The 12,773-nt window shown below is 39.2% G+C and overlaps 1 protein-coding gene across 2 annotated transcripts in view; it reads right to left on the bottom strand.

Annotated features, from left to right (window-relative positions):
* GABRA2 (gamma-aminobutyric acid type A receptor subunit alpha2) overlaps positions 1-11,509 on the bottom strand; it is a 68,398-nt gene extending 56,889 nt beyond the window's left edge. Inside the window, exons 1-3 of one of the 2 annotated variants that reach the window (XM_064511202.1) lie at positions 11,370-11,509; positions 10,650-10,738; positions 7,982-8,097 (exon numbers count right to left, since the gene is read on the bottom strand). In XM_064511202.1, coding sequence (XP_064367272.1) covers positions 7,982-8,097; positions 10,650-10,720 — 187 coding nt within the window. In that variant the 5' untranslated portion in view covers positions 10,721-10,738; positions 11,370-11,509. Of the gene's footprint in view, positions 1-7,981; positions 8,098-10,649; positions 11,048-11,369 lie in introns of those variants that run through there. The other variant, XM_026093773.2, reaches the window with a different exon arrangement.
* Positions 11,510-12,773: the final 1,264 nt, after the last annotated feature.

Here is a 12,773-nt window from a genome sequence, read left to right as displayed (position 1 = left end):
AAGGATCTTTACTTTCCAGCTCACCAGGAGACTGCCTTCAGATCACTTTCAATCTCTCCAGTCAGGTTCATTAAATATGAAATCTTTCAGGTAGGCAACTGTACCTGGGAGGAGAGAAGGAAGGTCCGAGATTCATACGACAAAAAATGCAAAATTAGACAGCTGCATCTAGGTGGCAAGTCTGGCCTGGATTTGGGGAAAAGATCTGTGTTTAGATGGAGTAAGGCAAATTGATGGAATTTTGGTCAAAGAGAATTTTTTAAGGAAGAACATATAAAATGCAGTACTGAGGAACATGAAGTAGATATATAACTAAATAGATATTCAGAAAGGGAGAGAAGCAAGTACACAAGAAAGAAAAAAAGGAAGATCTCTCAGGAAAATACTTCAGAAGGGCAGAATTTGCTAGTTGCTGTGTTTTTCCTAAGAAGGTTTTTGGCTTTAGAATGCATGGTGCTGTATAACTGAGTTTTCCAGTGTTTCTACTTGCTCACAACTCTACAAGGGACAGCCACAGACTTTCACACAGCTTTGCTAATACCGTTTTTTTTCCAAATACAGTTAGATCCCCAAAAAACATTTCTTATATGTTGCATATTTAATGATGACAAAGTCAACTGAGAATAATTCAATGAAATATAGTGCATCTCCTTTAAGATACTGTCTTCTCCCATATTTAACTCTTTTCAGGACTCCAGATTACAGTGAGGGAGGAACTAAAGGTGGCTAGAGTCACTTTTAACTGATTAGCCAAGTCCCAGCTTCTGCCTTCAAAGGCAAAGACCATAGAAAAGGACAGATATGTCCTCTGGGTTTTCCCAGAGCTTTCCTGTTTACTCCAAATCTTTTACCAGTTTATGAATAATGTTCTGTTGTCCTCAGTTGGTTTCAACCACTCCTTTACACAGCTATTTTTGTCCAGCTATATATTCCAGAACTCACATTCTAAAATTAATTCTTTCACAGTCACCAATTAAGATGGAAAACTTCAGGCATTATTTCAATACCTTGCTAATTGTAAATTATAGAATCTTAGCATAATTCATTTTAGAAGGGACCTTCTAGATGTCATCTGGTCCAAAGCAGAACCAACTATGGAGACAGATCAGATTGCTCAGGCCATGTTCTGAAAAATTTTGACTGTCTCTCATGATGTAGATTTCACCATTTCTCTGAGCACAGTATTCCAAATATCTACTATGTCCTATAAATCTAAACACAAAAATTCACACAGCTTCTATGTTTTTATTAACTGCTAGTTAAATAGTTTTTCATCAAAACCTTTCTAATTCCTTTAGGTGCTTATACCCCACAATAAGAGACCTCCATAGCTTCCTTTCTTCTTAAGCTCTTTAGTTAGCACTCTATTTTGGTATACATTATTAAATAAAAGATTTGAAATGTGTAACACTTGTATCTCCTATACAAAGTATATACAAAACTGAATACATCACTCCTGGACTACATCATAGCAACAAACATAAAAGAATTTCCCTGATCTTGTTTGCAAGTATACCTCTTAATGTAAGCTAGAATATTATCAATTTTGTTTTATGAAATGGGTCTTTGTTGCTACAGAATGACTAACATTTTTCTCCGTGTAAGCAATATATACTTTGATTTTCACATTTTAAATTCACTTTAAAATCCAAGGAGAAATCCATAAAATCCATTAAAATCCCCCAAACATATTCTGGATTAATTTCCAATGTGCTTAAATATTTCTGAAAATCTTTCAGAGTTAGATTATTTAAATAGTAATGATATATCCAATTCAGGTGGCACTACATAAACAGTGTCATTTCACAAGAATAATAAAAATTTTGAAATGACAATATTACAATCCTTTGGTACTTGTCTACTAAAGCTAGTCAATCTGAGTGAAAAATAGTTTTACATTTCAGACAGCAAACTGATTGCAAGATTTATGCAAAATGTTAACAGATATCAGCAGGAAGCAGTCAACGGTGGAAGGCCTTGGATATTAGGATACAGGATATTAGGACTTGGATATTAACTCACATTTCAGCCAGTTTGTAAATGACCTGGAATAGATATATGTCTGAATAAAGGCCATGTTTGTCCAAACCCACCAAATCTCACTTGAACAACTAAACCATCCTGTCAATCGGATTTACAATAACTTCCAAAATGGTAGGAGAGACTGAACACAGAAATTTATAGTATCTTCTTTCATGTCTTCCTTGTAGCTAAGACAAAAGCAAGCCAACCACTAATTCAGCCTTGGTGTCATCATCAGTACTTCTACCATTATGAGCAAATGTGATATTCTGCCAGGGAAAAAAAAAAAAGCTCAATGATTTGGGAGATCCTTACAGATGAGCTCCTATATAGGCATATAAATTTTCCTGGTGAGTACCTAGATTTCTGTTGAATGTTGGGAAGCATAGCATTTTGCCACTCTGTGCAGTGCAACATTTTGTGCAATCACAATACTTTGCACAATAGCAACATTAATTTTAGCATCTTCACTGTTGTTTTTAACAACTACCTTTCATTAAAAAAAGAGCAAAAATTTTTGCTTAGTACCTCAGCCAGTATCCTGTCCTGTATCAGTTTTGCTGGTTTGTTCTTCAATAGCTCAATAGTTTTCTGAGGGTTTTTTATCCTGCCACTTCCCTAATGACTCATCCTCTAGAATGCTTATAGCTATCGAGTTCTCGTCTTGTGTTTTAGCTCCATCTGCATGTCCTGGATAACTAATTAAACACAATTTTCGAATCTTCCCTCCTATTGCTTTTCCATTTTTAACAATGATTGCTTTTTACCGACATACATTACCCGCAACTCAGACATAAATTAATCTGAGTTTCCAACCAACTCCTTTGAAAGCATTATTAGGACGTACATTATTATGGCCAGAGTCCATGTGATGCATTTAAGGTATGATCAAAAAAGAGGGAGTATAGGAGTAGCAGTACTCCTTTGCATCCCAGCATAAGTACCATATATAAATAGTGTGCTTTCAGAAAATACAGGTACTGCTCTAAGCTGCTCTGCACTAGCACTGGCAGAGGCATCATCCTCTCTAAAAGATGAAACTTGGGCAAAGAAGGGTCAGGGTAGCAACCACACATATGGAAGGAACTGAGTAGGGGCACACTGCACCTTTTTCCTTTACAAACAGCAGCAAAAGCATCCTTGTAGTATTGTGCAAAAAAAATAGCCCAAGCACCTTCCATGAGGCTGCTCTGAATTTGTATGAAGCAGGATGAAGCTGATGAACACTGCTGAAGTTTTGAAGCTCCAGCTGGGGGACTGCTAACACTGCTGCAAATGCTTCTGAAGCTGATTAAAAACTCTCTGAATCACGGAGATATATAAATATGTCGTCCTAAACTTAGCATATTCCAGATTATCAGCATATGATGGTGGTCTTATCCCCTGGTAACTGGAAACATATAAACTTTTGATACACACATATATAATAGCTGTCCTGATCAAGAAAAAACTTTCCTGTGAAAAAATATTTTTTTCCTTTTTAGCTCATACTGATAAGCACATCATACACTTTTAATCACAGAGCCTGATCCCCTACACTATTACACTAATTCTGCGCAAGGATATCTCCACTGCTGCAAAGACAAATGATCGTCCCTGTAAGGGCTCACTGCTCACCATCCTTCAGACAGCAATAATCTTTCTTATTTCCCTTCAGTCTTCCTGCACAATCCATTTATGTTGTGAAAAAAAATTTCAGTATGTCTAAAAATGAAAGCTAATGGAGATTCTCATTTAACATAATCAAAACATCTGAGAGTCACCTTGCAGCAGAGATGGATTCTTCAAAATGGAACCATGGCGGCATCTAGTTTTCACTTACCTACTGTCTGATCTGCTTGAGTTTTTGAATAGCCAACATTAAGCTCTCCAGTTACAAAAAGAATGCTGTTCCTATAGCCCCTGAGACTTATCACAGTTTGTGGAAAGATTTTCAAATAGGATAAATTTGTGCAGCTCTTTTCAATGTCAATATGGCATTTGAAATCTGGCCCTTACACAATTAGGTCTACCTCTCTTTGTAACTCCCCACTACATTTTTTCAAGATGTAAATTCATCTTTTCTAATTGTGTCTTGTATTTAATTATATTTTCTAAATTTGGGTGAGCAGAATTGATACAACAGCTGCTAGAAAAGAGCAATTTCAAATATGAGAAAGGAAAGCAGGCTGAAGAGCTAATGGAGATAGACTACCAGCACACCCAACATGATATCAAAATGCTGGCACCGTCTCCATCTCTTCTCCCTTCCTTCTTTTTCATCTTTAAAAAGAAGCTAACAGTTCAAAAAAAGTATGAAAACACTGTTATTGCTGATATACCTAATACACAAGAACGTCAACAAATTAAAAGATGGGATTGCTTTACTATTTGTCCCTATTTCCTTTAATCACTTCTGCCCATGGGGTAGAGGAAATCAGACATAGCACAGACAGATAATTCAGTTACTTCCTGATTTGAATGCAGCTGTATCTCAACTTCAGTATTCTATTGTCGCCCTGTTTAAAAACCTGAAATCTCTTTTGTTCCCTTGCTTAGTTTTAGTGTCCACTGTTTTGTGGACTGCTCTTTCTATAAGCTAATGAAGTCAAAGGATTTGTGCTGTCCTAAATGTCTGGCAAACATTACAGCAAATATATAGCAGAAAATTCCTTCATGATTTTTCAGAAAATAATAAACCATTAACCTCTGTATGACTTGTCATTTTGCATGACTTTATTTCATACAAATTTGTGCTAATGACATATGGAATTTGGTTTGAAAGAAAAAATTTTAATTTATTTTGATATCTAAACAGAAATTGCACAGAATGCTTAAGTAAAATAGCTCAGGTCAGAAATGACAGTGTAGTCAGGAGTGTTCCAGCTACAATCCAGTGCTTAGTGTAAGAAAAGTACAGAGGAATTTTAATCCCACTTCGAATAACCTCATTCCTATTCATATCAGCCTAGTAGATTTCAGGGTTATCTAATACATATGAGATGTCTCTGGCTTCAGGGGACAGTGCAGTGTCTTCTCTTCCCTGCCCACACCCACTTTGCAGGCTACTGCATCACTGTAGTACTCATACATCATTCAAGGATCCCAGCTGCTAGGATGACTTTCCAGCAGCCAAAAACTGGTTTTACAACAGATCTGTATCAACAGTAAAAGTCAAAGCTGCCCTAACAGTATACAGAACATAGCTCTCAGTTCTGAAGTGTATCAATATATTACTAAAGCACCAATTACACACTGTAAGGACTGACAAGAAGTTTTCCAGTAAAACTAATTATAAATCTATCCCTAAATTCAAGAACAAATTCCCAAACAGACCTTTTCTTACGCAGAATTTCTACACAGCCTTTGAAGGAGCCTATATGTTTCCATTTAATGCATTTTGTTGGTCAGTAGCTAGCTAAAATATCCAGCGCTAAACTAACAGTTTTTGTTATTAAAAAATATTTTTGAGGTGAATAGCTCTCTACAATGAGCTGGATTTTGCTATAAGACATCTCTGAAAATACATCAGGTGAAAGTGGGCCAGTGAGTAACTTTTGCTTTCAGAGACTTCAAAAGAATTCATCTCAGATCCTGGACTATTTCTGTTTTAGCACATGTTATACCAGATTGTGATCTCAGTCATACGAGCATAGTGGCATAATGCAAGTTGCTATACCAAAGTAAATGCTCTACTAGTTTCAAATGGGTTACTTCAAATTCATATAAATGTATCTTGAACAGAATTGAGCCTAAGTATATTAAATTAATGACATGTGGCATGGTTGAAACACAGTAGTCTGTGCAAGAACATTTTTAGAAACAATCGGGACTCACCAGACACATCATGTTTAAAAAAAAAAAAAAAAAAAGTGGGGGAAGAGACTTCAATAACCAATCATTTCTGTTTTTCTTTTTAGAGTACATGTTAAAAGGAATAAAATTCCTGAAATAAGAAACTCCATAACTCCATAATTGGTAAGAATTATATATAAAAGTGTTGTTTGGTATATTTCATATCATGGATTATCACAATTGAATTTTACAAGTGTTCTTTTAAACTACCAGAATCTGTCCATTGACAACTGAAGTATTCTTGCAGATTAACATTAATGCATCATGAATCATCATGGTTTAATATCCATGACACAGTTTCATTTCACACATGTTCTGCATGGGTTGATTGCCATGTATGCCAGTACCAAACAGCTGTTAATTCTTTAATTTTTATGCTCCCAAAGTATATTCTAATTATCTAGGAGGCTTGAAAAGGAAAACAAGGTAAGTATTTTATATTTGATTTATTGGAAAATAAAATAAAAATCCATCAGGAAATACAGTTTTCTAAATTCATGTAATCAACAATATAAATTTTAACATTCAGAAAAAGACTTGATATGCAAAGGAACTGCAGGCTGCTCTCATTAAATGGCACCTTCCTTTTGGTAAACAAGAAAAGAACTTTTCATTATTTTTCTAATAAAAACATGACTAAAAAAGCCCTCCAAATTTTACCTGAGTTTTATGATATAAAATATTTCTGCAGGTCACCTGCAAGGCATAGTATGTTCACACTACATCTAAATTCTTTAAATCAGGTATTTTGCAGAGAAACTGAATCTCCATGAAAACATCACCATACAGATTCTCACATCTATCTGCAGTACCATGTGTCTCATTTTATGGATCATCTAAACAAAACAGCCCTTTAATATAAAGTATTTCACAAGTCTCAACTGTACAAAGGCCAGAATTAGAAACATAAAGACACTGCAAGTTAAGATTAATGTGTAATGAGATAGCTGTTGCCAGCCTGTGCCAACTCCCACTTTATGCTGTGTCAGGTGCCAGCCAAGGTTCTCAGACCCAGAACAGCAGCAGAGCCACAGGTTAGGATGGCAGAGTGTTGACTGAAAACTGTGAACTTTAACCAGTTCTTAATCTGGTCAAATGGAGTTGTTAAAATTACTTCCACAGAAGTTAGAGCAGATCTACAGCTTTGGGCCTGATCTTTCTGAAACCATAAGGAGCCTGAATGGTTCTAAAGAATTTTGTACTGTTTTTAGTTTCAGCAAACTGAAACAATCCCCAGGCTGAAAATTACAATTACCCAAACAGTTATGAATAATAATAGCAATAATATTTTTATTACCAATACATAAATATTTGTTAACTATTATATTAAGTGTAAATGGTAGATTAATAATAATAGAAGATAAAATATTATCAAGATATTCTGCCCCTCCCCATATCAAACAGATCATTCTGCATAGTAACACTCCTAACACCAAACAAAATTATTTAAATTTGTTGCTTACATACCTATATGAGCTAGCATACAGCTTTAAAATGAACATGAAAACTGGTATTTTGAAAAACAAATGACAGTCATGGCACAAGAGTCCAGTGACCTCTGCCCTCCAACATTTCCATTACATGTATTTGGGCTTTGAAAAAAAGTAAAATACCCAGAAACAAAATGCTAATTATAAATCAAATCCTAATCCCAAGGAAGTCAAAGATATAACATTCCCATTGAATTTACTGGGACAACGAATGAATCTAAAATACAAATTTTACACCACACACAAAACACACATGTAGATTTCTGAAAACATACCCTCATCGCATTGCAGAGAATCAAGTCTGCATTCCTTGCTCAATCAAAATTCCCTGACTAGAGTAACAGCTTTAGATGTTATTTTTGTTCTCATTCTGATTTACTATGTTAAATCTCCAGATTTTTTTCTCTTTACTTAAGATGAATGTGCGAAAGTGCCTGCTTTCCGTTCATAGATGTTATCTTCCTCAAACTTCAAATGATTCAACTGGGTGAATATAGTTATAAATAATTTATCAAAATACATACCAGTTGTTAGAAAAAAAAAAAAAACCTGAAGGAAGAATATAACTGCATCAATAACAAATGCTGAACATTAAAACCTGATTTTTTAAATCAATCTTTAATTGTTTTTATTACCTCCTAATCCAGGTCTAAGACGATTATCATAACCATCCAGAAGTCTGTCTAGAATTCTTGTAAAGATGGTGATGTTATTCTTAGCTTCGTCTTCCAGCGAGTCAGCCAGGACTGATCTAAACGGACATTTTATATTTTACAAAGTGCTAGATATGCTTTACATAAATTCAGCATGCAGTCATTGCGGGTTAGCCTTGAATATTTAACACACCACCCTCTAATATGACAGGTATAGTGAGGAGTATACGAATTCACAATTTATGTTTAACATGTTCAGAAACGTAGGAGTCTATGACACACTATTTAAAATTCCCAGGTAGTAATTTTCCAGTAGCCTCTACTTCTAGTCCACATTGCATCACAGTGAGTGCTACTTCAAGCTCCATTAACACATTCAGTTGTGCAGTCACAAAAGCCTAAAAGAGCTTTCCAGGCCTCAATGGTATGTCACTCCTAGACTGATAACCTGAGTTCCCACATACAAAACTGCCTCCTGCCAGCTCTGTCCTGTCTGCCCTCACCTCTGTGTACTCCATCTCTGCATAAATCCTGTGGATTTGCCTCCACCCAATGGTCATATAACGTACATGACCAGACGTACTAACAGGAGGGAAAACTCCACCGATCATGCTCAGGGAGTCCTCTGATGTCAGTATTCGGTGGGTGGGAACAGTGATGCTGATTAGCAAGCTGCAGGATAGCTGTGGATAGCCTCTGTTTCTAAAATGGTATTTTGTTATAAAAAGCACTATGCAATTTCTACTAGATGCGGACAAACCTTGTAAAAGTTGGATAGAAAAAATTATAAATGAGGTGTCAACAAGAATCTATAGATCATCAATTGTTTAAAACTTCCCCGATGCAGAAAGATATGTTACAGGCTTCACAGGTCATATCTCCTTGGAAAACACCAAGGACTGGAACATGAATCTGCTGCCCAGCCAGCTGCGCTGCTGAACCTGGACCCAGATATCCAAACCAAAAGTTTTGTGTACCAGGGACCATTCCCATGCACAAAGCCTACACATACAAATGCTACTGAGCCAATAATTTTGAAGTATCATGTATGTGAAATGCATTAGTTTGTCTATCTTACTAATACCAGAACATTAATATCAAGGAAGCAAAGCATTGTATGCTACCATGCAGTATCATTTATACCTTTTTCGGCCATCTGATATTTCTCATATGAGATGTTTGAGTATTTGTCATCTGTAACTGAACTATTGATCAAGGTATTTTGAATGCTATGAAAATGAGCAATCATTTTTCCTACTCTAGATCAAAAATAGGTTCAAGAGACATTTTTTAAAGCAAGCTGTAAAACAAATAAAGATAAGGTTTTATGTTCGTTCCCAATTCAACAGCATGGAGGAAGTATTTAAATGTAAATCACTGCAGTCTGTGATTTCCATTATACATCCCATAGAATCAGCCAAAATCAGGTAACTTATAAAGCAAATATCAAAAACGTCATCTGTGATCTTACTCTTCTGTGAGCTTAACACTAATTATAGTTACTGGATGTTTCATTTTTTATTTTTAAATAGTATTCCTGCACTGTAAGTCTCTGCCATTTTATATGCCTCTTTTCTGAGATATAATAGTTTTTGAAGTCAAGATATCACTGAAAAATAGTTCATATGATTACATCATTACTAGGGTCTCATCCTCCAAACTTTACTCAGGCATAAACTCCCTTATAATTATGCATGTAATCCCTTTGACGTCAGTGGGATTACTCTCACGAGTAACGTTTGCAGGATCTGGCCCACTGTGACTCAACTAATACTGCACCATAGCTAGCCATAAAGTGAAATAGGAAACATATTTTCTGTGAATATTTTGGTCAGTGAGAAATAGACAAAAATAAATGTAATCATTTTCAACCATAGGAAACTTGAATTGGGTGATTTAAGACCCTTCCCATATTACGACAAGACCTGGGGCAGTGAGAACCAAAGTAACTAAACGGAAGTCACAAACTACAATTAATTGCATGTTTAGAGATTATGGACAACACAAAAATAATTGCATGATTAAAGTTACCTTCTACTATGTTTTCACTTTAGAAATAGAGAACTTTAAACAACATAAGGAAAGTTGATTAATAAATGAGGCTATTGTCTTATTATATGTGATTGTGAAGTTGTGTGCTATCTCCACCTAGAGGTTTAAAGCTTAAGCATCATTCTGAATTCTGTAACGTTGACCAAAATAAGACCAAAAAAAGGCAAGCTATATTAAAAGAATGCCAGCATTATTTTAGAGATTATGATTTGCTATTTGACTTCACAACAATCTATTCCTTCATCTGCATGAAGAAATATGTGTGGTATAGACTGACAGTGATACAGTAGCTCTAATAAATCTTTAAGATCCTAATTCTAAAATAAAGCATTTAAAAGCATAGCTTTCTTTCAAATAGTGAAATAAAACATCAATTTACAAACTGTCTAAGGACAAGCCCTCAAGTTTATATTGCTCCCAGTACCTTCTCCCACTGCATTTGCTCTGGAAACTATGCAATATTTATTGTATGTGAACACCTAGAAGAGATTTTTTTATCGTATTACTATATACTACTACAACCTCTCACACAAGCTTACCCTAAGCAGATCATAACGTATATGTTTATACAGAACAACAAAATTAAACATCCTCTCACCTTGTTGGCAGCCACACCAATAAAACGAGGAGAACCAACTGCATCTCCAAGCGTGCCAGCTTCCTCTTCATCGCTGCTCTTTGCAAAACCTAACGGTGCAACAAAACACAAACCCACTCTCAGCTACAATCACTCTCCGCCAAGCACTGCTTTCAACTTAACCCAGGGAAAAATATGTCACTTCAATGGAGAAGGGAAACCTCTGGATTTCTGCAGCACTTTTCACTACTAGCAACTTATGGTATCTCCATCTTTCCCAACGATCCTGCTCTGTGCAAGGAGGCAACGTATGATCAAAAGTGGCATGTGAGCGGATGCATCAGATGCTCTCCTTTTCTGCAAGCCGAAAGCCCCAAGACGAAAAAAAAAATGTACGTATAAAAAGATCGTGTTTTAACCATTCCTCGTCTCACTACGATACCCCGCAGCCGGGGGGCGGGGGAACCGTGCCATTTGCAGCGGCGAGGGGACCGCGGCGCAAGCCGACCCCCGCCGCCGCCAAGTGCCGGCCACGTCTGACAGCCGCTCGGCACGGCGGCGGCCGCCGCGGCGCGGGGCCGGGGCAGCCCCGCAGGGCGCCAAGTTGCGGGCACCGGGGCAGAGCCTCGCCTGCGGCAGCCGCCGCCCGCGGCCGTTGGGGGCCACGCGGCGGCCGTTGGGGGCCGCGCCGCCCCCGGCGCCGCGCTGCCCGCGGCGGGCCGGCGCCCCCGGGGACCCTACCTGGGAGCCGCGGGAGGCCGGGGCGGGGGGGGAGGGGAGAGCGCGGATGCCGAGCGGGGCAGGAGGCGGCCGGCGGCGGCGGGGAAACGCGGGGCGGCGGGCAGAGCCGGCGGCGGCGGAGCGCGGCCAGGACGGAGCGGCTGCCGGGCGGCGGGCGCGCGCGCGCGCGTGCCTGGCTGCGCGGGGCGGGGGGGAGGCGCGCGCGTGCCCGGGCGCGCGGGGGCGGCGGCGGCGCGGCGCGGGGCGGGCGAGGCCGCGGGGCGGCGGCCGGCGGCGGGGGCGGCCTGGCGGGGCGGGGGGATGGCGCAGGTTCCCCTGCCGGCGGCGGGGGCGGCGGGAGGGGCTGCCTTGGGTTAACAACGCGCGGAAACGGGGCTGGGGGCGGGCGGCCCGCCAGCAGGCGCAACTTTGGCTGCGCCTGAATGACGAGCAGAGCGAAGAGAGGAGAGATCCCCGAAATGATAAGTCGTATTTTCGGCCGCCCTTTTTAACCTTTTAGGCAGCTCAGGTACGCGTTTGATGTGGTGTAGCCTAAACAAGCACTCTTAGCTTTTTTCTTTTCTGCCTGCTAGATGAATAACCGCAGGTACCCAATGCCCCCCACCACCCCGGCGCTGTGTCATTAATATTCCTTTCCCCAGTCGCCCATTGGCACAGTCTGATTGAAATGCAGAGAGAAGAGAAGTCTGTCATTTAAACTGAGCTCGGGATGCGGGCGGCCGGGAAAACAAACCTCGTTTTTTCGCGCAGATTGCACACTTTCTGTTGTGTTGTCTTTTAAATCACGTTGCCCTCCTTTCTAATACGCCGCCCTGCTTTGATAGCGCGTTAGCAGCCGGACTGCTGCTAAGATTCATTGCCATTGATTTTAGGTTTTCCAGTGCAAGTGGATCATGACAAGCTTGAGAATTGGACAGATGGGTTTAAATTTAGTTTACCCTCATTTCTCATTGTTAACTTGAAAATAATTAAATACCACCAGCAATAACATTGCTGCTTTTTTTTTCCTTTTCTAAGCCAAACTCCATCTATCCCCCTCTCCTTTTACACTGTTAACTGCAGGAAATAAAGCTTTCAATTATCCTCCTAACATCACCGGCCTACCTGCTTATTGCATTTTTGAGTGAAGTGTTCAGCTTGCTTCTGAATCATTACCGGTTTTAACATGAAGCTGTATGCCACGACTTGGCGGAAAAAACAACTCACTTTTTTCAGTTAACTACAAAATCAACTAGAAAATTTGGGGCTTTTTTCCTACTTCCCTTCCTGCTGTTTTTCTCATTTCACACTTTCTAACTGTTGCTGCTGCAACTGGATGTCCCCCTGTTTTCCTGCTCTCCTAGTGGCTTAACGACTCCGCAGCAAAGCGTGACACCCAAAAGAAGGAAGAAGAGTGCTCGGGCT

This window comes from Dromaius novaehollandiae, chromosome 4 (genome assembly GCF_036370855.1).
Source record: "Dromaius novaehollandiae isolate bDroNov1 chromosome 4, bDroNov1.hap1, whole genome shotgun sequence".
NCBI classification, from domain to species: Eukaryota; Metazoa; Chordata; class Aves; order Casuariiformes; family Dromaiidae; genus Dromaius; species Dromaius novaehollandiae.
The sequence above is the reverse complement of the archived record's forward strand: the minus strand, read 5'-3'. Positions and strand labels throughout refer to the sequence as shown.